This window comes from Oryx dammah, unplaced genomic scaffold (assembly GCF_014754425.2).
Source record: "Oryx dammah isolate SB20612 unplaced genomic scaffold, SCBI_Odam_1.1 HiC_scaffold_11050, whole genome shotgun sequence".
Classification (NCBI taxonomy): Eukaryota; Metazoa; Chordata; class Mammalia; order Artiodactyla; family Bovidae; genus Oryx; species Oryx dammah.
Window position 1 is genome coordinate 1,458,419 of NW_024080444.1, and position 27,842 is coordinate 1,486,260.

At 40.6% G+C, this 27,842-nt stretch overlaps 1 protein-coding gene across 1 annotated transcript in view; it reads left to right on the forward strand.

Moving 5' to 3' along the window:
- LOC120860263 (FRAS1-related extracellular matrix protein 1-like) overlaps positions 1-27,842 on the forward strand; it is a 148,791-nt gene that overhangs the window by 33,486 nt on the left and 87,463 nt on the right. The window contains exons 9-14 of the mRNA XM_040236056.1: positions 4,756-4,898; positions 13,298-13,494; positions 14,213-14,303; positions 15,872-16,039; positions 20,142-20,350; positions 22,573-22,666. Coding sequence (XP_040091990.1) covers positions 4,756-4,898; positions 13,298-13,494; positions 14,213-14,303; positions 15,872-16,039; positions 20,142-20,350; positions 22,573-22,666 — 902 coding nt within the window. The remainder of the gene's footprint in view (positions 1-4,755; positions 4,899-13,297; positions 13,495-14,212; positions 14,304-15,871; positions 16,040-20,141; positions 20,351-22,572; positions 22,667-27,842) is intronic.

Here is a 27,842-nt window from a genome sequence, read left to right on the forward strand (position 1 = left end):
ACACATAACTGTCCAGTTTTCCCAGCACCACTTATTGAAGAGAGTGTCTTTTCTCCATTGTATAGTGTTGCCTCCTTTGTTGTAGATTAATTGAGTATAAGTGCATGGGTTTATCTCTGGGTTCTCTATTTTTTTCCATTGATCTGTGTGTCTGCTGTGTGCCAGTATCATACTGTTTTGATTACTGTAGCTTTGTAGTACAGTCTGAAGTCATTGTGTGTTTCCTCCAGCTCTGTTCTTCTTTCTCAAGATTGCTTTGACAATCTGGAGTTTGGTGTTTCCATACAAATTTTAAACTTATTTGTTCTAGTTATGTGAAAAATGCCCTTGGTATATTGATAGGGATTACATTGAATCTGTAGATTGCCTTGGGTAATATGGTCACTTTAACAATTTTAATTTTTCCAGTACATGAACATGATATATCTTTTCCTCTGTTTGTGTTGTCTTCAGTTTCTTTCATCAGTGTCTTAATTCCAGATACATTTTAATAACCCTGTACTCTTCTCTCCTCACTGCTTTTGATGTCATGGTGGTAGTTTAGTTGCTAAGTTGTGTCCAACCCTTGCAACCCCATGGACTCCTCTGTCCATGGGATTTCCATGGCAAGAATAATGAGGTGGGTTTCCATTTCCTTCTCCAGAGGATTTTCTGACCCAGGGATTGGACCTGTGTCTCCTGTGTTGGCAGGCAGATTCTTTACTGCTAAGCCACCAGAGAAGCCCTTTTGATGTCATATATTACACCCAATTGTTTTATGAATCCCTTAACTGCTTATTGTGAATGTAGATGATTTTACCACTTTTGTTTTTTAATCTTCCTCATATCTTTGTGTGTGAATGACTTACTAACTTTGTGCTGTATGTTTGCCTTTACTAATGAGCATTTTCCTTTTGCAATTTTCATGTTTCTAGTTGTGGTGTTTTATTTTTCTCTTAAAATTCCTTCAACACTTCTTGTTAAGCTGGTTTGGTGGTGTTGAATGCTTATTTTTGTTTGCCTGTAAACTTTTTGATCTCTCCATCAAATCTGAACAAGAGTCTTGCTGCGTAGAATATTCTCAGTTGTAGGTTTTTCTTTAAATATATTGTTCCACTCTCTTTTGGCCTGCAGAATTTTTGTTGAAATTCACGTGATAGCTTTATGTGGGGTTCCTTTATAAATTATTTGTTGCTTTTCCCTTGCTGCTTTTAATATTCTGTCTTTATGTTTAATTTTACCATTATAATTATAATGTGTCTTGGTGTGTTCCTCTTTGAGTGAATCCTATATAGGACTCCCTGTACTCTCTAAACTTAGATAGCTGTTTTCTTTACCAGGTTAGGGAAGTTTTTGACATGTCTTCAAATATGTTGATAGGTTCTCTCTCGCTTCTCCTTCTGCACCTCCTATAATGTGAATATTAGGGGGGTTGATGTGGTCCCAGAGGTCTCTCAAATTGTCCTCATTTCTTTTCATCTTTTTTCTTCTGTCTACTTAGCATCAGTGGTTTCTACTGCTCTGTCTTCCAGCATGCTGATCAGTTCCTCTGTGTCATTTAGTCTACTCTTGATTCCTTCTAGGGTATTTTTCACTTCAGTTATTGTATTCTTCATCTCTGTCCAGTTGTCCTTCATATTTTTAAACTTTTCATTAAAAAAAATTTCTTATGCTGTGCATCCATTTTTCTCTTGGGTTATTTGATTATCTTTATAATCACTACCTTGAACTCTTTCTGAGGTAGATTGCCTATCTCTGTTTTGGTTAATTATTCTTATGGGGTTTTATCTTATTTGTTTGAAACACATTCCTTTATTGCCTCCTTTTACCTAAATTGCTGTTTTTATGTTTATGTATCTGGTAGGTTAGTTATTTCTGACCTTGGAGAAGCAGCCCTTTGTAGGAGATATCATATGTGTCCTAGCAACACATCGCCCTCTCATCACCCGAGCGATATGCTCTAGGGGATGTGTGTGTCTTCCTATTGTGCTGGGCTGACTGTGTAGGCAGTCTAATATGCTTGGTTTAGTCCCTGTCCAGTTGGTTGCCAGGCCCTGCATTGCGTGGAGGTTGCTGGCTGTTGGTTGGTGGGACCAGGTTACAAGGTGGTACTAGTGCTGGCTTATTGTTGGGTTGGGTCAAGATGCAGGAGACTCTGGGGCTGTTACCACCCAGTGGTGGGTAGAACCAGGTCCTAGCGCTAGTGTGGCCCACTGGCAGGCAGAGTTAGATACTAGAGTCTAGTTACAGGACCTAGGGGACCTAGAGCTGGTTTTGCATCACTGATGCATGGGACTACTTCCTGATGCTGTTGAGTGCAGGGTCTGGGGAGTCCTGAAGCTTGTGTTGGAATGCTAGTGGACAGGACCATGGTCCAGTTGGTCAGGATGTGTTTGCATGCTGCATATCTGGGGTTTTATGCAGTTGTTACCTGCCCACTGGTAGATACAACTAGTTCAGAAGCTACAGTAGGCTCCCTGGAGAATGGGTCTGGGGTCCAAGCTATTCTAGAGTTGATGTCTACCCAGAGATGGCTGGAGTTGGGTCATGTCCTCTCTGGTGGGCAGGGCTGTGTCCAGAGGCAACTGTTGGCTCAGGAGGTCTTAAGACAGCCTGAAAGAGGTTGTGTCCCTACCCAGTTAATTGCTTGGCCTAAGGCATCCCAGCACTGGAGCCCCCAGGCCTGTGGCCTGGATCAGGGCTTGGTCTTGGCCCTAATAAGCTAGAGGGAGGATTCCACAGTGGTGCTTGCTAGAGCCAGTGTCTGTGTGGTAGAACAGGTTCCCAAAAATGACTGCTGCCAGTATCTGTGTCCCCAGATTGAATTGTGGTTGCCTCCTGTCTCTCCAGGAGATTCTCCTAGACAAGCAAGTGGTTCTGACCCAGTTCAGTCCACTTCAGTTCAGTCCAGTCCAGTTCAGTTCAATCTAGCATAGTCAAGTTCAGCCCAGTTCAGTTCAGTTCAGTTCAATCTCTCAGTCATGTCCAACTCTTTGTGACCCCATGGACTGTAGCACGCCAGGCTTCCCTATCTATCACCAATTCCCAGAGCTTGCTCATACTCATTCATCAAGTCAGTGACGCCATCCACCCATCTCATCCTCTGCCATCCTCTTCTCCTTCTGCCTTCAGTCTCTCCCAGGATCAGGGTCTTTTCCAATGAGTTGGCTCTTTGCATCACATGGCCAAAGTATTACAGCTTCAGCCTCAGTCCTTCCAATGAATATTCAGGACTGATCTCCTTTAGGATGGACTGGCTGGATCTCCTTGCAGTCCAAGGGACTCTCAAGAGTCTTCTCCAACACCACAGTTCAAAAGCATCAATTCTTCGGTGCTCAGCTTTCGTTATAGTCCAACTCTCACATCCATACATGACCACTGGAAAAACCATAGCTTTGCCTAGGTGAACCTTTGTCAGCAAAGTCATGTCTCTGCTTTTTAATATGTTATCTAAATGTGTCATAGCTTTTCTTCCAAGGAGCAAGCATCCTTTAATTTCTGACCTGTCAGATTACTGCTTCTTCCCTGGGTCCTGAGGCATGTGAGATTCTTGGTGTGCCTTTTAAGAGTGGTGTCTGTATTCCCCCCATGTCCCAGGTGGCGCAATGCTAAAGGATCTGCCTGCCAATGCAGGAGATGTGGGCAGCCCATGGATCGTGGGCCAGGAAGATCCCCGGGAAGAGGAAATGGCAACCCACTCTAGTAGTTTTCCCTGGAGAATCCCATGGACAGAGGAGCCTGGCAGGCTACAGTCCAGGGGGTTGCAAAGAGTCAGTCACGACTGAGCATGCATGCACACCCTCTATTTCCCCCAGCTGTCTGGGACTATCAAAAATAACCCTATGGGTCCTCAAAGTCAAATGCCCTGGAGACTCATCTTCCCAAGGGCAGGATCCCTGGGCTTAGACTTGGAGTCCTCTGAGAGAAACTCAGCACTTGTAATTATTCTCCTGTATGTGTATTGCCCGCCCTGGGGTATGAAACTTGACTATATTGTGACTTTAGTCCTACCAACCTTATTGTGGTTTCTTCTTTATAACTTTAATTGTAGATCTCCTCTGGTATGTTCTGGACTTTTTCACTGATGGGTGTTCTGAAGATAGTTGTAATTTTGGTATGCCCATGAAAGGAAGTGAGCTCTGCATCTTTCTCTCCTCTGTCATCTTGGCTGACTTTAAGACTGTTTCTTGAAAATATTTTTCTGATGCTAATTTTTCTATATACTAAGGCAGAGGTAGTAATTTTAATTTTTATGCTTTATTATTTATAAACTTTGATTTTTGTTGTTCAGTCACTAAGTTGTGTCTGACTCTTTGAGACTGACCCCATGAATTGCAGCATGTCAGGCTTCCCTTCCTTCACTATCTCCCAGAGTTTGCTCAAACGAATGTCCATTGAGTCAGTGATGCCATCTTATCATCTAAGCTGTCACCTCCTTCTTCTTCTGCTTTGATAAGAGCATTTTATAATGATTCCTCAACCAAACTACTATACACAAAATTGATAAGCAATAAGGATTTACTGTATAGCACAGGGAACTATATTCAGTATCTTCTAATAATATTTAATAGAAGAGAATCTAGAAAAAAAATATGAATTACTTTGCTATATACCTGAAGCTAACATAATATTGTAAATCAGCTATACTTAAAAAAATACTCCTTGGGTACATGCAACATACTAGGCAGAAAAAACTTGTAGATAAATCCAAAATTATTTTACCCCAATACCTGGCAGACAGTTACAAAGATATGTGGTATTTTGTGGACTCCATAGGTTATCCAGTCCCTGGCTTCATTCAGAGGGATCTATTCAATGGCATCATTTACTATCGTCACTTTGGTGGAGAAATCTTTGAAGATTCATTTGAATTTGTCCTGTGGGACAGTCACGAACCTCCAAACCTCTCAGTGCCACAGGTAAGAGTCCATCTCTGAACACTCTTCAAATCTTGTCCACAGATATCAGTTCTGGAAGATATTATTAGAAACTCTGTGAAAACAGATTGCAAAGTTTGAGGAGCAATGGAAGAAGCAAAATTAAGTCAATTGTTCACACAGCTTATGTTCACATTGGTCAAGCCTATGAGAAAGTGGAAGTCACTCAGTCATGTCCTACTCTTTGCAACCCCATGGACTATGCAGTCCATCGAATTCTCCAGGCCAGAACACTGGAGTGGGTAGCTGTTCCCTTCTCCAGGGGAGCTTCCCAACCCAGGGATCAAACCCAGGTCTCCCTCATTACAGGTGGATTCTTTACCAGCTGAGCCACAGGGGAAGCCCAAGAATACTGAAGTGGATTATGTAAATGTCCACGTATGCAGTGTTTTCAAAGTTAGTTGACTATGGGACCCTTTTATGAAGAGTATCTTATGAGATTTGCTTGCTTCATAACACTAAAAAAAAAAAAAAACCCACTGATTTATTTTCTGTGTAGTGGTTAAAATACAGGCTCTGTAGTTGGACTGTCTTTTTCTCCTATCCTTGGCATTAACTGACCTGTGCCTCAGTTTCCTTATCTGTAAAACAGATAAAACAACTTGCAATATAATACATATGAGTATGGTAAACCTTGTGTCACCTAGTAAGTACTCAATGAATATATTTGCTTTTATTTATTGTTGCTTTTGAAGAACTAAGAGTTTTATTAACACTCAAATATTTTATTTAAATATACAGAATACAAAAATAGGCTTAAGGAGCCATCATCCTGTAGAAATTACAGAAAAAAAAAAAAGGGTCTGGATAGCTATAAAGGGGTAGATTTCCTGTGAGGAGAGGGCAGCTGGTGGTAGGGATGGACAGATGTCTTCTGAAAATAAATGACACGCACTATGTATAGTTCTTTTTGCCAGGCATTTTATACCTCTTATTTTAGAAGTTAGCGTATGCAGGGGTCTAACAAATTTTGAACCTGATCCCTATTGGTTATATAATATCATCTCATAGCGTCACTGTCATTGACATTAGCTGATACGTAGACGATTGGGTTATTCATCTGTTTGCCAGGATAAAGGTAACAAAAGGGGATGATCAGGAGGAATGATATGGACGGCTCAGAAACTGAAGGAGGTAGATGCTCCTTGCTAAAAGAAATAATGGAAAAATGAATGAGGAAATTCTCAATTCATCTGCTTATTGACTAAAAAAAAAAATTCCTTTATGTAGAACAGCTTCCTCTTCTCATCAATGTATATAATTGTGCCACTTATTGATTCCTTTTTTCTTGAAATCTTAGTTGATCTGATAGTCCAAAATGAAAACTATTAGTAGGATTTATTTCTACATCTTCTGTTGTATCCATTCAACTGTGCTAGGTTTCTGACTAGAATACCATATCACTTTTAGCAAACTACAGGCCTTTTTGAAAATAGGAAATTCAGGACTACTTTTTACTTTTTAGCTATTGCATATTTTATAGATCATATTTTTCATACTCACCTGTATAGATGTCAGTTTTCTCTAGTAAAGACTGCAGTAATGAAAAGTTTACTGAAATAAAATTATTTGTAAATCTTGACAAATAAGTCAGATTAAATTCTATAGATCCAGTTATGTTTATTCCCCATTATGGTTGTGCTTCTAAGGAAATCATATCATATTTTTCTCTGCTTTTATTTATCTTCTTAATCTATATTGAATGAGGAGGGAGAAAAGAAAGAAGGGAAGGGTTGGAAAAAGAGAGAGAGAGGGAGGACATGAGGAGAGATGGAGGGATAAAGAGAGAGAGAAATGGGGAGAAAAAGAATTTTGCTCTGTTTTCATGTACCACCTACTTTCTGACTCCTAAATATCCTCCAGCTCAGACTTGTGTACCTACACCCGAACCTGACATCTCTATATTTATTTTAAACTCAACATGTTCACAAGACATTTAGCCTATTTCGCTAAAACTGTGCAAAGCCATGGTAACTGGAATTTCTGTAGTCATCCCTACCCTCTTTCTGTTGAGTTATCTGTGTAACCAGCAGCTAGTATTACTAAATCTATTTGAGAAATTTCTCTCATCTATTTCTACTTACCCCACCCCACTGTCATTGCTTTTGTTTCAACTTTCATCTTTTTTGAACTAGATTATTCTCCAAATCTCTCACATGGTCTCTTAAGAATAGAAGCAATTAACTGCATCCTTTGAGGACAGTTATTTGAGGACAAATAAAATTCATTGATGGACTTCCCTGGTAGCCGGTAATAAAGAATCTGCCTGCCAATGCAGGAGACATGGGTTTGATCCCTGGGTCAGGAAGATCCCCTGGAGAAGGAAATGTAACCCACCCAATATTCTTGTTTGGGAAATCCCATGGACAAAGGAGTCTAGTTGGCTGCAGTCCATGGGTTCACAAAGAATGGAACACAGCTAAGTGACTAAACAACAAAAACAAATTCATTGATACAGAACTAATATGTTGAGTAGAATTCATCTGGTTGGTTTTTTTTTTTTTTCCCAACTCTCCTTCTTCTGGTCTTTAGCAGCTTTAGCTTCTCTATATATGGACCATTTCTCAGCTATAACATGATCTGCTCCAGGAATCCTTCTCCGATCCTCTTATTCCCATTTCCCCAGGTTTGGCTATCTGGTCGTTTTACATGATCTGGTACCAAGTTACTATAACATGAGGCCATTATTTATTTTATTAGATCAATGGTGAGCTCATTAATGACAGGGATCCTGATATATTTATCTCTGTGTCTTCAGATATTGGTACCTGCCTCAGAGTAGAACCCCAAGAATTGTACGTTGGTTCTAAAACTAACTGGTTCTTTCAACTTGTAATGAAACTAGGAGGAAATAAAAAGACCCAACCATTTGGCAGGGACTGGGGAAAAAGTGAGATAGGGAGGTAATAAGTGTAAAGCTTTAGTTTTCAGAGTTTTCAGGAATTAGTGTGGTATATAAAAACAAAACAATTATTTTGTATATGTGTGTGCTGGTAAGAGTTTCTATGTTATAATTATATCATCACTGAAACTCCGATTCTTAAGGAATGCAAATGATTACCTGGTTTATTTGATGATTGCATCTTCAATTTGTACAAATATCTAGTCATGTCCAACAGATAAAAATGCATTTAAAATATTCAACAAAATGTAATTTTCAGCTGTTCAACTATAAGACCAGATGAAATCGTTACTTGATTGGAGCTTTTGTGATCAGAATGTTCCTAGGTCACTGAAGATTAAACTCAAGCCCTGGATTTTTCAGCCATACTGTTAGAATACTTCCTTTCATAGGGGCAGGGACCAAAGATTTTCTCACGTAAGTTTCTGGTCAAAGCAGGGAGGAAGTTGCATAAGTGGAGATGCCCCTTACCTCCTCTTATCCTTCCCATCTGGATAGTCCTACTGAGCAATCTACCTACCCACCAACAAAGTGTTAGCTAGGAGCCTCTCTCTCTTTCCATCTTGGTTATCATGACTGTTGCCAAATAAAGCCTCATTTACTCAATTTGCTTTTGAAAAATATTTTCTTAGATTATTAAGTGTAAAGTTGCTTGTATCAGCACCCAAAATACTTATCAGCAGAAGACTGGTTTAAAAACCTATGTATATCTATACAGTGAAATACTATCAAACCAACCAACCAACCAACCAAAAAAAAGAGCAAATCCATGGGAGATATTATGTATCTTAATTGTGGTGGTGTCTTCATAGGTATATGTGATTGTCAAAACTCATCAAATTATAGACTTAAATTGAATGCAGTTCATTGTATGTAGAATAGTCCTCAATAAAGCTGACCATAAAAAGAAAATATTTTCTTCTTTATTCTTCTCAGTAGAGAGCTTTATAAAGCTTACACTTGAGGTCTTAGTCTAGGAGAGCATAATGTTAGCAGTAAAATAGAGAACCAAACATAAGAATAGAAGAAAGAGAACTAAGAAACTGAAAGAAAGGAAGCAGATGCCACAAAGGCCTGTGTGTGCAGTGGGAGGAAGGAAATGTAATGTGACAGGTGGAGAGAACAGGCAGCTGGGATGGGCATTTATCAGAAGTCAGACTGGAGAGTGGAGTGCACAAAACTAGCACTGGGTATAATTCCAGTGCCAGAATTTATTTGGTATAATTGTTCTGAGGTTGTGGGTCGTCTGCTTGGTGGCTCTATGGTGGAGTTAATGGTGACCTCCTCCAAGAGGGCTTATGCCACACGCTCTAACCCAGGTCTGCTGGAATCAAGATTACTGGGAGGAATATCAATAACCTCAGATATGCAGATGACACCGCCCTTATGGCAGAAAACGAAGAACTAAAGAGCCTCTTGATGAAAGTGAAAGAGGAGGGTGAAAAAGTTGGCTTAAAACTCAACATTCAAAAAACTAAGATTGTACCATTTGGTCCCATCACTCCATGGCAAATAGATGGGCAAACCATGGAAATAGGGACAGACTTTATTTTATGGGGCTCCAAAATCACTGCAGATGGTGATTACAGCCATGACATTAGAAGATACTTTCTCCTTGGAAGGAAAGTTATGACCAACATAGACAGCATATCAAAAAGCAGAGACATTACTTTGCTGGCAAAGGTCCATCTAGTCAAAGCTATGATTTTTCCAGTAGTTATGTATGGATGTGAGAGTTGGACTATAAAGAAAGCTGAGTGCCCAAGAATGGATGCTTTTGAACTGTGGTGTTGGAGAAGACTCTTGAGAGTCCCTTGGACAGCAAGGAGATCTAACCAGTCTATCCTAAAGGAAATCAGTCCTGAGTATTCATCGGAAGGACTTATGTTGAAGCTGAAACTCCAATACCATGGCCTTCTGATGCAAAGAAATAACTCATTTGGAAAGACCCTGATGCTGGGAAAGATTGAAGGCAGGAGAAGAATGGGACGACAGAGAACGAGATGGTTGGATAGCATCACTGAAGCAATGGATATGAGTTTGAGCAAGCTGTGGGGGTTGATAATGTATAGTGAAGCCTGGCGTTCTATGGTCCATGGGGTCACAAAGAGTCAGACACAACTGAGTGACTGAACTGAATTGAACTGAAGTGATAATTCCTGTTGGTGAAAAATAGCATTGAAAATCTCAAAGGATCAGCTTCCCTGGTGGTGCTAGTGTTAAAGAACTCTCCTGCCAATGCAAGGAGAGATAAGAGATGCAGATTTGATCCCTGGGTCAGGAACATCCCCTGGAGGGGAGGGCATGGCATCCTACTCCAGTATTCTTGCCTAGATGCCTAGAGAATCCCATGCACAGAGGAGCCTGGAGGGCTATAGTCCATAGGTTCGCAAGGAGTCGGACACGACTGAAGTAACTTAGCATGCACACACAGAATCTCAAAGGAAGATGAAGAAGAAGGAATCAGATAGGAGTCAAACCTCAGAGCAGAGAAGGTCCACAAGAAAGGTAGATACTAGCTGATGGAGTGTCATATTGTGACGTGTATTCTGAGGGTCAAGGTTAGTCATTGTCATTTTATATACTGATTTATTTCTTTATGTTCTGATTTCCCACCAATCTGTCAGGGTGCTTGTGGCCTCAAGTAGACTGGAGGCATGTAGAGGAAGGCAGCAGGCAAGAGCCCAGTGACCGGTATGGACACTAGTTTTCCACTGTGTGGGAATAGGTATTTAATTAGATCTTTTTTACAACCAAATTTCAGTAAGAATGGAAACAGTTTATTTCTCTATGGAGTTTGTTAAAATTGGATTTTTTCTCACCCACAGAATACACACACACAGTAATTATTTGGACATGCATAAATATGTAAAGATGCATCAACTTAGGCAATCATAAAGCATGTTGAAAAATGGGCCCACCAAGAATTACTACTGGGGTGTAAAAAAGCATTGCTTGTACATTCTTTTTGTACAAAGAACACACTAGAGAATAAATTTGCATAGAAAATGGTCTCTTTGAATGCACAATAAGTATTGTTTCCTTATTAAATCCAGTTTTTCAATTAACTGGAGCCTCACTGATCCACACCATGACTGGGAGGTCCCATAGAGAATTTCTGAACTTTGTAGATTCGCAAAAAACTGTAATTGGAAAAAAAAAATCATGACATAGATTCCAGGAAACTAGAGAAATGACTGTCATTGTGTTCCATTATTTTGATAACTGGGTTTAGTTTTTAATTATTGAAATACTTCATAATGGAGTAGTAAATATGTAGACTCATTCAGTGAGAAAACATGATAAAGTGCCTCCTACCTACAAAATACCATGCTAGATGTGGTGGAGCTGATATTATGCCTAATTTACAGATAAGAAAATGGACACTTGAAAAAGTTGAATGACTTGTTCAAGATAGGTAATTACCAAGTGGGATACTCAGGACTGTCCATTCACTGGCACATTCCATGTGGGACTGTACTGTGATCTTCCTCTTGTGGAACTTACAGTCTAGGAGAGACGACATGTAAACTACAAACTAATAATGCAAGACAATGAAATTATAGTGTTTGTCAAGAGATAATGAAAATTCGAGAAAAATGAAATCCAACTGAGAAACTGGAAAACATTTCAAGAAGAGCCCTTAAGAGGATGAAAGAATCAAGTTGGTAGAGAAAACAGGATAAGAGCATTCCAGACTAAAGAAAACATGGTCCAGAGCAGAGAGGTGTGTTTGAGAACCAGGACTGGGTCTGCTTTCTGCAAGCAGGATGCTAGATTAATGTTAAAAGGTAGCAAAAGCAAAGTTAAAAAGTGTCCAAACTGTGAAGGGTCTTGAATACCATGCTAGGGAGTTTGAGTAATTCTATCCCTCCTGGGTGGTTGTTTAAGATTTCCTTTTTACTTTCTTGTTTTAAAAAATTTTACTGAAGTATAGTTAAAGTGTTGTGTTAATTTCAGGTATACAACAAGTGATTCAGTTACACATATTTATGTATATATATTCTTTTTCAGGGGCTTCCCAGGTGGCATAGGGGTAAAGAATCCACCTGCCAATGCACAAGATACAGGAGACGTGGGTTCAGACCCTGGGTCGGGAACACCCCTTGGTGGAGGAAATAGCAAACCACTCCAATATCCTTGCCGGGAGAAACCCATGAACAGAGGAGTCTGGCAGGCTATAGTCCATGGGTCACACACAGTTGGACATGACTGAGCACACACATGTATTCTTTTTCAGATTCTTTTCCTGGATAGATTAAAAACTATTGAGAATAGTTCCCTGTGCTCTACAGCAGGTCCTTGGGGGTTATCTATTTTACATGTAGTAGTGTACATGTGTTCATCCCAGCCTCCTAATTTATCCTTCCCTTGCCTTTCCCCTTTGGTAACCATAAATTTGTTTTCTATGTCTGTGGGTCTATTTCTGTTTTATAGATAACTTCATTTGTATCTTTTTTTAGATCTTTAAGGATGTGAATAACCTGATTTTACTTGTGTTTTTTTAAAAGATAAGACCAGAGGTATGAAAAGTCAAGATTAGCTATTGAAATTAGGGCTGATGTAAAGCTGTTACGATGATACAAGGAAGAAATTATGCAGGCTGGAGCAAGATCAGGAATAGTGGGGCTGACAGCTGGGGAGGAGGGTGTGGTCACTGTTTTGAAAAATTTATAAATACAAACTCTAGGACTTAGTGATGTGTTCTATGTGGGTAGAAAAAGAGGAACCAAGAGTTACGTCAAGGTTTCCAAGAATTATGACAGAGTGGAAGGAGGAAGAGAAAGACCAGGCTGTTGGTAAAGAGAGATGTAAAAGTAAAACCTGATGCTTTCAAACTGTGGTGCTGGAGGAGACTCTTGAGAGTCCCTTGGTCTGCAAGGAGATCAAACCAGTGAATCTAAAGGACATCAACGCTGGATATTTACTGGAAGGTCTGTTACTTAAGTTGAAGGCCCACTACTTTGGCCACCTGATGAGAAAAACTGACTCATTGGAAAAGACCCTGATTCTGGGAAAGACTGAAGGCAAAAGGAAAAGAGGCTGGCATAGGATGAGATGGTTAGATGGCATCACAGACTCAATGGACATGAATCGGAGCAAATTCCTGGAGGTAGTGGAGGATAGAGGAGCCTGGCATGCTACAGTCACTGGGGTCACAAACAGTTAGAAAAGACAGTGACTGAGCAACAACAACAAAACATAAAACCAGGAATATATTTTGTGCATTGTATGCCCATTTGATAGCACTCGGGACTGCACTAAATGTAATTGTGACAATTGTATTCTCAAGATACAGTGAAAAATGGATGGAGAATGATCCATCTTTAGCTCGTGCTGTTAATAGCTCCTGAACTTTTTCGCTGGACGTGTATTATAAAATTTTTGAAAATCATAGTTGATTGGATGATAGTGGAGTGCCTTTTTTCTGGTGTCCTTTTGGTATTTCAAATGAATGATACAGATAATTTCTCTCCAGGTGGTGACAATCCATATCACTCCAGTAGATGACCAGCTTCCAAAAGAGGCTCCCGGAGTTTCTCGGCATTTAGTTGTCAAGGAAACGGAGGTGGCCTACATCACTAAGAAACATCTACATTTTATAGATACAGAATCACAAGACAGGGAGCTGCTCTACACAATAACCGCTCCTCCATTTTTCTCCTCCAGCCGCAGGTATCTCTATGAAAAGTCATCACTTGGGCTATTAGTTGAAGGTTGTGTTCGAGGATTGAGTTGAAAGTGTCACTGTGTAGTCCTTAGTTCGCTTGCTTTGTTAGTTAGACATGAACGTATATTCAGGTCAGCATTAATTCTAATCTCAAACTTGTCATGCCTTCCTTCAAAGGCTATGTTAATAGGTAAATGGCCTGCAACTTGTAGTGTCTTCAGCTTAAGTAGGCTGAAAACAGTCTTTAATCCCTTTTTCTAAAGAGAATGCTTTTTTCTTTTAGGTACAATTTATTGAGTCTCCATAGCTTTATTTTTAGATATCTCAGGCTACAAAAGTGGTCATATTCTATGATTCCAATCCAGAAAGTGCCATGAATATAGCTTAGGCTTTAATTATGTACTAAATGAGAGTGAGTAAATGTTTTTAGGATGAGTATCTAACAGCATCTCATTGTAGTTAAGTTCCCTTTCATCATGTCAGAGCAGAAATTTTGTACATGCTTTTTATAGTTATGATGAAAATGGCATTCATGATACTAGACTTAAGGCTAGTAAATCTTAAGTCCCTGCTCCGGATATAAAGAGAGACTATAAAGATGGAACATTTGATTTCTTCTGACAGTGAGCACTTTTAGCTTTAGAAAATGTGGTTGCAGGCTAATGTGTGACTTAATTTTTACCTGGAAAATTAGCTGATGTGTTCTCTTGTATTTTTCTTTAGACACTTAGATGCTGGGAAATTATTCATGGTGGACAGCATACCAAGGCTAACCAAGACTCCTGCAGCTCCGGGGTTAAAATATTTTACTCAGGTATGATGCTGTGCTCATGCTGACAAACACATGAAAGTGTCCTCTGAGAAGCTCTGGTACTCCTAGCTTTTTACTTGAGAATTTTGGCCTTTGACATCCACCACAAGCAACAAATACCTGATGTCTATATTCTTTCTGTTTGCACATTTCCATTGAGCAAGTGACATGTATTTGGAAATGCTTGATCCAGCTGAATATGTTTGTATAATAAAATCTCATTATAATTCAATACAGCCTTTTGCATCAACTTAGGTTCCTGGTTTAGGGCTCTGATTTAGGGACCTGATGCATATGTTTTTATTCCATCAATTTCAGTTCATCTAATAACCTACATGTTAGTTTCCTAGGGCTGCTATGGCAAAGACCACAAACTAGGTGGCTTTAAAGGACTGAGATGAATAGTCTTATAGCTCTGGAGGTGAGAAGAAGTCAGGGTGTCAGCAGGGATACCATCCTCCAAAACCTTGTTCATGGGTGGGGTGAGGGTGTTTTTCCCTTTTCTCTTCCCAGTGACTCGTGGTTTGCTGGGAATCTTGCATTCCTTGGCTTGTAGATGATCACTCCACTCTCTGCTTCTGTCACCCCATAGCTGGGTTCCCCCTATGTCTCTTCTTATGAGGACACAAGTTATGTAGGATTAAGGGCCACTTTATTCCAGTACAGCCTTACCTTAACTAATTGTGAGTTTTGCCACACCCATTTTTAAACAAGGTTATAGGTGAGGTGCTGGGGTTTAGATCATCAGCATATCTTTTTTTGTGTGTATGGGGGACAGAATTCAACCCATAATACTACCGCTTTCCAGAATCCTTCCTTAACCTTCTCCCTACTCCTATGGTTCTATATTCTGAAGACCTGAGTGGGGTCACAGTAATAATGAGTGCTTAGGCAGCAGCTACACCTCAGGTTTAAGCTTCAATATGTTGAATCTCACTGTAGTTTGTTGTGCAATCTCTAAATCATGTCTAACTCTTTGTGACCCCATGGTAGTTAGAAGTGGTAAATGAATATGGCAACCCTCATGATGAGTTCCATTATTTTGTTACCTTATTTATTTTATAGATAAGGAAACAGGGGCCTCATCACGTTATTTATTTAATTACTTACTCTTGGCTGTGCTGAACTTCGTGGCTGCACAGGCTTTTCTCTCTTTGTGGTGAGCAGGGGCTGCTCTCTAGTTGGGGTGCACAGGCTTCTCATTGCAGTGGCTTCTCTTATTGTGGAGCTCGGGCTCCAGGGCGCGTGGGCCTCACAAGTTTAAGTAGCTTGATCAGTGTCACACAGCTCCTTCATGGTGGAGGAGGGCTGAAATTCAAGGTTCCTGTCTTTTATAGAGTTGGCCGACTTTAAGCACTTGGCATAGTTTCTTAATTTCTTTGTTCTTTTTCCTCCCATTTTTAGAAAATGTGATTTGTAAGATAGAGCTTTGTAGAATCTTCAAATTGATGATGGGAGTGTTTGCAATGTTACATATTAAGCTAACCTGATGAATCTCTTAGCCCCAGGTCTTTAAATGTCTCTGATCCTGGCAGTCGGTACCCACGTGTCCATCTTGATTTGCTTTGCAGCACGCTGTGAACCATATGAAAGTGGCCTACATGCCACCCATGCAAGATGTAGGTCCGCATCCAAGACACGTCCAGTTTGCCTTTTCCGTCAGTAACCAGCACGGTGGGACGCTGTATGGGATCTGCTTTAACATCACGATTCTTCCCGTGGACAATCAGGCCCCAAAGGTAGGTATCATGCTTGATACGAAGGATGAAGAGGACGGAGGACCTAAGGTAAGTTTTTAAAGACTTACTCGAAATGCTCACTTCTCTTTAGGCTGTTTCCAAGGACTTTTCTATTTTCCAACTACAGTGTAGGGAACACAAGCATGGGGAGGGGAGTCGTTCACCTCCTATGGGACTTTCTATCTAAGAGGTGAGATTTTCCAGTTGCTTTATTTGGCATGAAAATCATTTGGCATGATTTTCAAAGCTTTGTCAAAATCTCTTTCATTTCCTTTCCTTTTTACTGAGTTTCACGTGTTGATCAGGGGAAGGAGATTAAATTAGGAGTCTCTTAGCAACCAGAGAGGCTTATTTGCTCTCCCCACAGACTAGCTATGCTGCTCTGTCATCTAAATAAGCGCTTTAATTTTCCGAAATGAATTAAGATGGACCCTTGCATCCTGTCCTGTTCCACTCTCTCATGTTTGTGTAAGCTTTAAAGCACCTGGGTCTCTCATTAAAACCAGACCACAAAGGCGCTGCTACCTTGCGCATCTTATCTTCAAGCCTAGGATTCATCATGAGAGTTTGTTCCCCACCTGTCTCCCCGCCATCAGAGTGCTAGGGCTAATGAGTGTGGCTGTTCCTAGGCTTGTTTTTCTTCCCTCATAAGTGGAAAGACAAAGTATGATTACCCATTCATTAGAAACCACCGGGGACTAGAATGCACCCATGTGACATCCCTAAGGAGAGAGGGATGACTGACCTTCCCAGGCCCCCACCTGAAATGAAACCAGGGAAGCCTGGATTCCTCCTTTCCTGGGCTCTCCTCATCATCTCTGCACCTGCCCAAAGTTGTGTGGCAGAAGTCTCACGCTGAGGACTGAGGCACTTATCCATCCTGTATAACTGTTCTGATGAGTCTAAATGATAGTTGAAAGTAATGAATTGCCCAAATTTTTGTTAGCTGTTGAAAGGATAGATGAAATGTGGCGATCCATACATTGGAATATCAGTCCTCAACGTAAAGGAATAAAGTACTAATATGTGCTACCAATTGGTTGAACTTGGAAAACATTATTTCAAAGACAAGTATCCAGTCACAGAATACCACATGTTGTACAAATCCATTTATATGAAAGATCCAGGATAGGCAAGTCTATAGGAGAAGAAAGTAGATTAGTGGTTGCTTAGGACTGCCAGGGGGCTTTCAGGGTAGCTCAGCTGGTAAAGAATCCGCCTGTAATGCAAGAGACCCTGGTTCGATTCCTGGGTCGGTAAGTCCCCCTGGAGAAGGAATAGGCTACCCACTCCAGCTATCCTAACCCTAACCCTAACCCTTGGGTTTCCCTGGTGGCTCAGACAGTGAAAAATCTGCCTATAATTTGGGAGACCTGGGTTTGATCCCTGGGTTGGGAAGATTCCTTGGAGGAGGGCATGGCAACCCACTCTACCATTCTTGCCTGGAGAATCCCATGGGCAGAGACACAGCACAGCATAAGACTGCAAGGGGGGAAATGGGAGGGTGGGAGTGGGAAGGATTGTGGGGAAATAGGGAGTAATTGCTAATAAAGACAGGGTTATTTTTTTTGTGTGTGAAAATATTCCAAACTTGATGATAATGGTTATATAACTTTGAATATGTGAAAATACTAAAAGACATTGTCTTTTACACCTTCAAGAGGTAAATTGTATGGTGTGTGAATGATCTCAATAAAATCATTCTGTGTTTGTTTCCGGATTTCTGGCTTCTGCAGCTTACCCCATCCCTACTCTGCAGCAGCTGGACAGGGCATGTTCCCCAGTCACCGAAGTATCCATCCAGCTCAAGCCACTCATTTACCTCACTGGCCTGACCCCTCAGGCCTCTGAGCTTGCAAGTTTTGGTAGAAGATAGGCCCCCCAAGAGGTCACACAAAATAATCTAAGCTGGATTCTCTGTCTCCTTCCCTGCTGGGGACCAGATCATATTCCATGTTGAAAATACAGTTTTGAATGTCTGTGAATTTGATTAGATATTATTCAGATCATCCTTTTCTGCGTATGAGATGCATGCACTGAAATAGCACAGCATCCAAAGAAGCTACCATGTTTTCCAGAACAATCACAGAGAAGTCGTTTTTTTATGTAAAATATCCAAACCTCTTGCTAGAGAAAGATGATCTGTTGGGAAGAGGGGGGAAACCAACAGAAAGAGTGAAGTGAATAGTTACCTCTGTCATCTGAAGGTAAATGGAATTGTTACGAGGACTTGGGGCTCAAGAGGCATAGGAGCTTCTGTAGTTTTTCTACAGTGTATGAGACAAATGAAATAGTACCATAGAGAACTGAGAATAATACAATAGAAGTAAAATTAAATGAGTCTTCTCCATGAAAATGGTCGTGGGAGCTGTTCCCTGATGTTAAAAATCCACAGACTGCTAGATTGAGTGACACCATGAGAGAATCTTGATGCCGTACTGACCTGAAGTTCCAGAAACCTAAACACTGGGTTAAGGGAGGGGCTGGAAGGTGAATGATGAAAAAGTGGGAGTAAGTTAGCCTTATGCTTTTAGTCTTTGAAAGTTGTTCTAAAACCATATGTATTTAAAAATCACTGAATGAGGCAAAGTATATTCCTTGAAACTTAGCATCTTGGGATCTTAACTGATGTAACTCAGGACAAAATGAGGCTGGCATACATGGACCATGTTTCAGTGATAATAACCTTCTTTAAATGTGAGCTCCTTTTATTTCCTTCTCCTACAATCAGTGAAAATGTAGGTGTGGCAAATGAGAGTAAGGCTCTTGGGAAAGGTAGGAGTGAGTGGTTGTAGGGAGAAAAGGCTCTTACTTTATGTTCTGCTTTGCTGAAAGAAGTTGTCTATTAAAGAATACAAGGCAGCCGTCCCAGGGAGCTTGGTGTCATTATTTCTATGACCCCCAGGGCTGCCCGTGGGGCAGCTGTGGGTGGCTGGGAGGATGGAGCAGGGTTGTACGTGGACGCTGTGATTTCTTGCTCACTTCCCTTTCCTCTGCCCATTTCTTGTCCCCTTTTCACTCCCAACCCCCTTTTCAAGATCTCTCCTTGGGAAAACCTCTCCTTTCTAGGGGTGGCAGCTGCTCTGAAGAAACTGCTGCTTCCTTGGAGAACATTGTGTCCTCACATTAGCAGAGCAGTCATCCCAGACTGTTTGTGAGGAGCCTTCAAAGCCCATGACTTGTATCAACTTGTTTTTGATTCTGTGTGGTAATACAAATTTGAGAAAATAGTAGATTAAATAAAGTTAACAGATTTTCCTACTCTAGTATCTCAGAGCATGAATATGATTATGAGTCTCATAAACCTCCAAGGTGAAGATATTATATTAATATGTGACTATTTTCAGGTTGTGTTTGACCCTGGAACACTTCTTGCCAGCTGCCAAAGTAATGATAAATATCCCCAGTTGTTCAAACTTGCTTTTTACTTTCAAGCTAATTTTTATTGAGCAGTGGGTTTTTTCTATTATAGAAAATTATCTTTATGGCTTTAATATTTAAGTCTAATGTTTGAATGAATCTATTTCCTGTGAATTCTTCAGTTTCCAGTCTTCAGTTTCCCTGTTCTACTTCCATCTCTAAAATGCTCACTACCCTAATGCTTAAATGCTCCAATCAGTTACTCAAGTCTTTAAGAATTTTTAGGGTATAAGAAAACATGGATTCTTTCCTTCAGGAAATTTAATATAGGTTTTGTTCATTTTGTAAATTAAGGTACATATGTGCCAAGCAATGATAGATACAGACATGATGAGGAATGTTATTTTCTTACTTTACATACATAGTTTAAATCTCATACACTGATGATAAATCTGATTGCTGCTGATAGATCTGATTGCTCAGATCTATTCAGGATCTGAGATCAATGAAATGTAGATGCTTTCAGGTTTCTAGATCTGCCTTGTTTCTTTGTGTCCATCAATGTTTAGAACTGAAAGCATTTAGCCAAGATGTTCAACTATGAATTTGTCCCCTTTAGAACATTCTTGAAAGTTGGATTGACATGTAAAGATGATGCTGGAAGTTTTCTGTTGCTTTCATGAGTTCTGTTTTCAGGTACACCTCATGAACAAGGCCTTAAATGTTTCTTCCTTCTTTCTAGGTGTTTACCAAACCTCTGAGAGTGGTTGAGGGAGGTCAGTGTGTCATCAGCACAGAGCATGTCCTGATTTCTGACGAGGACACCGAACCAGACAACGTCCACCTCTCCTTGCAGAGTCTGCCTCAGCATGGAACGGTGGAGCTAGATGGATTCCCTCTAAACACAGGGGCCACGTTTTCTTGGGGAGACCTCCAGGCCTTAAAACTTAGGTTAGAACGTTTCCTGGATTCTTTGTTTTACATGCTTTGGCTCCCATTTGAATAAATTGTGAGGCAGTGTAAGAAGTTTATTCAATTCTTGCAGGAGTAGCAACATGCCACCTAATACATTCAAGGGGCAGTTGAACACTAGAAATAACAACCCTTTAGTTTTCCCTCCAGACATTTTCTTCCCCTCTGGCTTGCTGTACTGATGAGAATGATATTATGAATATTTGAACAACAAAAATTGAATTGCTACGAATATTAAATTTGCTGCAACAGCATATATCACAAAGGGTAGCGGTCAAACTAGATGAATTGAGTCTGAGCTAATCTGTAAGGCTAATCTACATAACTGAATTTGGCTTTCAGAAAAGCCAACTGCATAACGCCGGAAATTCTGGGATAGAATTCTGTTGATTGATGTCTTTAGTGTGACTTTTTAATCCATTCTACTGGGGAGGTGATTTGCAGGCAAATGAGTAGGGTAGATTAGGTAGGCAGGACACAGACTAGTGCTTGGGCGTCTTATTGTCAGGGACGGAGTAATCCCTGCTTCTTAGCGCTGTAGTGGGCCTATAGTGTTAACAGTTCCCTTCACCTTGAGGATGTTCCTTTCCTCTGCCTAATGTCATTATGTAAGACACTTAAAAAAGAAAAAAAGCTAGTAAAACGCTTTCTCTGTAAAATAATGCAAGATACTCAAAAGCAGTTGTCAGGTAGACAGACATACTGGTTAATCTCTCACTTATACAAATTCAAGTTGGGCAAACTAGAATTTTGGTCTTTTTGATAAAGTATAGGCCTCAAATGCTTAGTTTTGCATTTGGAAATTGACTAAGGGGGATTTGTGTACAGGAGGAGCATTTTCATCCAGAAGTTTAGTTACACTGTTTTATTTACAGCTTCCAGTATCTTAGGCTCTTTTCACTACTCTTATTTTCATTAAAATTTTCTCTCTCCCCACCCCAAGATCTCAGCTCTTTCCTACCGTTAGAAAGAGAGTTCTGTTCAGGTAATTCTTTCTAGGGAATGAATGATGGATAGAGAAAAGGTATCAATTTTGCCAGCACATAGTTCAAGCATTCTTGAGCTATAGTTCAAGCATTCTTCTAGAGGCTTGCAATTATATTTTGTTCATTAAACTTCACAGCAACCAAACCTGATAAGGTAGATGGTTCTGTTCCCACATTATAGTTGAGTTAACTAAGGCACAAAGAGGTTAACTAAGGTCACTTAGCAAGTTTGAGGAGGAGTCTGGTTTTAAAGGAAGTTCTGTTTGATTCCATTGCCATACTTTGGAATGTGTACTCCTAGCCCTATTTGGCCCTTTAAGGATAATGGCATGGTTAAATTTATTTGAATTAGCACATTATCACACGTCAGTCTACTTTTGATCAGGGAGCATGACAAAATAAAGCATAGGAGGCAGTGTTGGGAGGGAAACTGGAGGTTGGAAGTGGGCTTTCTCCACCACTGGGATTGAATCCCTAACTGGTGCGTGACTGAGTCAGTATCAGACATGTGGCTCAGTTCAACAATTATTTAAAACTACAGTGTATCACTACAGTAGACTAGAGAGTGAATGGAAAGCCTAGAATTAGACAATTACTTTAAGAAACTTGACTGGAGAATGAAAAGAAAGTAGTGTCAAGAATAGATCAAGAAAAAAATATTTTTAAGTCTGAAGAGATTCAAGAATCTTCTTAGGTTGAGAGGGAAAGACCTAGTCATTGGCCAGAGGGAAATGGCAAGAGAGAGGTAGTGAGTAATCCATAGATGAGGTTTCAGGGCAGAGCTAAACTGATTCAGCGCACAGAAGGATTAGCCCTAAAAGTGGGGGAGGAGGGAGAATCACCAAAACCCACTCATTGTCCCACTTCTGCCTGTCACTGCTCAGTCTCAGGGTGCCCTCGGCCCCAGGCAGTGTTTTCTGTATGTAGGCAGAGCCATATCCACTGCTTCCCATTTTCACAGTGACAACGTAAAGGGCTGCTTTTTGATTTGGGGACAAGTTATGAATGCACAGAACACATTTTTCTCAGGTGGAGCAATTTTGCCGTCAAGGATGCTTGAATATTTATGTAAGTGACTTCAAGATTATACTGGGATTTTGGTTATATATTTATTTGACTGAACATAGGGCCCAAACCATGGAAGAGCTCTTGTGACAATCTCAGTGCACTCTCACTGTGGCCTTGAGTGATTAGTGACAACTGTCATCCCCACAGATACCAGCATGATGGAGCTGAGGAACTTCAGGATGACATACTGCTGCAGGTCACAGATGGCACAAATGCAGCTGAGTATGTTCTACACGTCGAGGTAGGTAGTAAGTTTCCTCCTTGGTTTATATAGAAACAAAGTTTGGGGTTTGGAATCTTCTTAGGGTCTCTGATAGAAATGAAGATACATCGACACCAAAGCAAGAAGGTGCCTGTTTATGTCTTGGAATGTATCAGAACAGACAATAGAGAGCAAAAATATATTGGTGAAATGGGCATACTGGTTTCTCACTACAGTCCATTTAAAGATAGAAATGCTCTGCCCTCAGACTCAGAGACTTAATTGAAGAAGCAATTGGTTCCTTATATAAATTATTTCCAATATTTTTGACCTGTAACATTCAAAAATATTTATTTAGCAGTTGGATGGGTTAGGCTAGCATCATGGGGGTTTTTCCTGTTGCTAGGAGCCATATCTGCATGTACAATGTGAGTTTTTGTGAATTCCTGTACTGTACATTCCCCTGGCTTGTTTGAGATGATTAATTTCCCCCTTTTGACAAATAAAGGAAAATCTGCACATAAAGGTTGAGTTCATGCTCAAAGGCCTGATGGGAACCCCCGAGTTTCTTTGTTGAGTGACTATCCACGTCCACAAACATAACTCACAGGTTATGCAGATATTTGTAGTTAATGACAAAGGAGTCTGCAGAAGACTTACCATGCTTCTTAAAGACCCTCTAATTATTCTTACTGTACCAAATTCTATTTCTGTTACAGTTGGTCAGATCTTCATGGTATGAAATTATTGTTAAAGGTCATAATAATGTATTTGCAAGATATTTTACAGTGAATAATTAATTTAGAATGATCACACCCATCTAGTCTTTTTAAAAGTACACAGGAAAGGAATTATCTTTATTTTATAGCAAAGGTCTGAAAAAGTTCAATGACTTGTCGAAAGCCATTAACTTGACCATGTTGGGCTGAGCTCTGCACAGGTCATCAGGGCAGTGCTCTTTCTTCTTCACAACTGCCACAGGGAATTACAGGTGACTGTAATTCAGGGGCACTTATGCGTGCCAGCTTCAATGCACAGTCCCTTCCTTTCATTTTCCCACTTGGTTCTCATGATGGTCTTAAACCTAGGTGAAAAGAAGCGTGTCATTTCAGCTTCACAAAGGTGAGTTTTCTTTACTGGTGGACTTTTACATATCAAGAAAATTTCTGGTGAAAATCCCAACTCTATCTTCTGTCCGTGACTATCTTTTATCAATGACAATAAGCTGTTCCCTGGTGGCTCAGAGGTTAAAGCATCTGCCTCCAATGCAGGAGGCCTGGGTTCGATGCCTGGGTTGGGAAGATCCCCTGGAGAAGGAAATGGTAACCCATTCCAGTATTCCTGCCTGGAGAATCCCATGGACGGATATGCCTGGTAGGCTACAGTCCACGGGGTCGCAAAGAGTTGGACACGACTGAGCGACTTCACTTATTCACTCACTTACTTGAGGAAAAGAATTTGTTTGTGTTATTTTTTAGAGAAAAGAGCATGTGCTTTGAAAGCCAATCAGAAGTTTGGGCAATTTGAGGACAATTTTATATGATTTTTTTTTTTCATCCAGGAGAAGTGTTTTTAATTCTATCACCTTTGGACTTTTATGCGTTTGAAAGCTGAGGCTATTTTGTGAACTGCTGTAAGGTGATTGTCATGAATGTGTTAGTGAGATTAATCAGATGGGGTCAAAAACAATAATAAAGAGGGTCTTCACTCAACCTCCTTTGAAGACTTGAACAGAGATATTGTCCCTTAATAAGCCAATAGAAAATGGGATGGAATATTGCATGCTTTTTCTACCTTTAATTAAATAAATAAGCCTGGGCTTATCACTCTATTCTCTACCTGTTAAAGGAAAGTGTCAACATAATTTCATGTATATCTGTTGTAGAGTTGTTAGCTTGTTTAAATAGCAGAGTGACCAGGGCATACATACATAGTTAGATTTGTACATTCATTTATCCCCTTAATGCCTAATAAGTGCCATCTATATGCCAGGTCCTATGCTGAATGCTTGGGCTATGATGATGAACAAGACAAATATACTTTCTCTTCTTGTGGAGCTTATGGGCAAGGGAAGAAGGCAGGCTTTAAACCGATTATCACTGAAATAATTAGTTAAAATATGGATGTGTTCTACAAGTCAACAGGGTACTACTACTGCTGCTACTGCTAAATCGCTTCAGTCGTGTCTGACTCTGTGCGACCCCAGGGATGGCAGCCCACCAGGCTCCTCTGTCCCTGGAATTCTCCAGGCAAGAACACTGGAGTGGGTTGCCACTTCCTTCAATGCATGAGAGTGAAAAGTGAAAGTGAAGTTGCTCAGTCGTGTTCAACTCTTCACGACCCCATGGACTGCAGCCCACCAGGCTCCTCCATCCATGGGATTTTCCAGGCAAGAGTACTGGAGTGGGGTGCCATTGCCTTCTCCAAACAGGGTACTAAAAGAGGGTAAATGAAGAAAGTTTCTAAGTGAGTCTCAGTTGTCAAGAAGTTTTCCTGGAGGAATCCATATGGAACCTAAACATAGAGGAAGCCAAATAAAAAGTTAGGGGAGAACATACCAGGCAAGGAACAGGGTGAGGATGCAAAGATGGAACAAAGACCTGATGTGAGTGGAACACAGTGTCTTGAGGATAACAGTGGCATGGGATGGAATGACAAAGGCACCCCATTGTATAAGATAAGGTCAGATACCCCAGGAAAGTCCCTAGGAAGCCAGTGAAGTTTCAGTGATAAAGATTCTGTCTGGGGACATCTCTGGTGGTCCAGTGGTTAAGTTGTTGCCTTCCCATGCAGGAGACTCAGGTTCCATCCCTGGATCAAGAAGATACCCTGGAGTAGGAAATGTCAACCCACTCTAGTATTTTTGCCTGGAAAATTCCGTGGACAGAGGAGCCTGGTGGGCGACAGTCCATGGGGTCACAAAGAGTCAGGCATGACTAGCCATGCACATGCACCTATGCACAGCCGCATTTTAAAAAGATCACACTGGGGACTTCCCTGGTAGTTCAGTGGTTAAGAATCTGCCTTGCAATGCAGGGGACATGGTTAGGGAGCTAAGATCCCACATCAGTTCTGTTCAGCTCAGTTGCTCAGTCCTCTCCAACTCTTTGTGACCCCGTGGACTGCAGCACACCAGGCTTCCCTGTCCATTACCAACTCCCAGAGCTTGCTCAAACTCATGTCCATCGAGTTGGTAATACCATCCAACCATCTCATCCTCAGTTGTCCCCTTCTCCTCCAGCCTTCAGTCTTTCCCATCATCAGAGTCTTTTCAAATGAGTCAGTTCTTTGCATCAGGTGTCAATAGTATTTTGGAGTTTCAGCTTCAGCATCAGTCCTTCCAATGAATATTCAGGACTGATTTCTTTTAAGATTGACTGATTGGATCTCCTTGCTGTCCAAGGGACTCTCAAGAGTCTTCTCCAGAAGGGAACCCTCCTACACTGTTGGTGGGAATGCAAACTAGTACAGCCACTATGGAGAACAGTGTGGAGATTCCTTAAAAAATTGCAAATAGAACTGCCTTATGGCCCAGCAATCCCACTGCTGGGCATACACACGGAGGAAACCAGAATTGAAAGAGACACATGTACCCCAATGTTCATCGCAGCATTGTTTATAATAGCCAGGACATGGAGGCAACCTAGATGTCCATCAGCAGATGAATGGATAAGAAAGCTGTGGTACATATACACAATGGAGTATTACTCAGCCGTTAAAAAGAATACATTTGAATCAGTTCTGATGAGATGGATGAAACTGGAGCCGATTATACAGAGTGAAGTAAGCCAGAAAGAAAAACACCAATACAGTATACTAACACATATATATGGAATTTAGAAAGATGGCAATGATGACCCTGTATGCAGGACAGCAAAAAAGACACAGATGTGTATAGCAGACTTTTGGACTCAGTGGGAGAGGGAGAGGGTGAGATGATTTGGGAGAACGGCATTGAAACATGTATAATATCATGTAAGAATCGAATTGCCAGTCTATGTCCGATACAGGATATGGCATGCTTGGGGCTGGTACGCGGGGATGACCCAGAGAGATGTTGTGGGGAGGGGAGTGGGAGGGGGGTTCATGTTTGGGAACGCATGTACACCCGTGGTGGATTCATGTCAATGTATGCCAAAACCAATACAGAATTGTAAAGTAAAAATAAATAAATAAATTTAAAAAATAAAAAGAGTCTTCTCCAACACCACAGTTCAAAAGCATCTATTCTTCAGCACTCAGCTTTCTTTATGGTGCAACTCTCACATGGATACATAACTACTGGAAAAACCATAGCTTTGACTAGATGGACCTTTGTCAGCAAAGTAATGTCTCTGCTTTCTGATATGCTGTCTAGGTTGGTCTTCACTTTTCTTCCAAGGAGCAGGTGTCTTTTAATTTCATGGCTGCAAGTCACCATCTTCAGTGATTTTGGAACCCCTAAAAATAAAGTCTCTTACTGTTTACATTGTTTGCCCATCTATTTGCCATGAAGGGATGGGACCAGGTGCCATGATCTTAGTTTTCTGAATGTTGAGTTTAAAGCCAAGTTTTTCACTCTCCTCTTTCACTTTCATCAAGAGGCTCTTTAGTTCTTCTTCACTTTTTGCCATAAGGGTGGTGTCAAAGTAGAGAGAATATCATAATAAAGTCCCATATATCAATCACCTCATCTTAATAATTGCTATCATTTTACCATATTTCCTTCATTTATTTTCTCTTTGCTGAATTATTTTAATGTAAGCCCCAGGTATCATGACTTTAGCCTCTGAATATTCCAGTATACCTCTGAAATTAAAGATGTTTTCACTCTAGCTTTGTCTTGTCATTCACCCATCAACTCAGATTTTCTCACTTTGAACTTGGACTATGCTCCTTTTCCTGTCTTACTTCCTTACTGTATGTCAGCGGAAGAAACTCATTGAATAAGATATATATTATAGGCACTGTGCTCAGCCTGGGAATATAGAAATGAATAACATAATATCTCTACTACAAAAAAGTTGGGACCTAATGGCTCTCAGAGAAGTCCTCCATGATCTGCCAGCTTCTCATAATATAATACCTGTATGCCATCTTTGGATAGCCATTTACTTGGTCTGTTCCTTTTGGCTTTATTGACTATGCCAAAGTCTTTGTGTGGATCACAACAAACTGTAGAAAATTCTTAAAGAGATGGGAATAATAGACCACCTTTCCTGCCTCCTGAGAAACC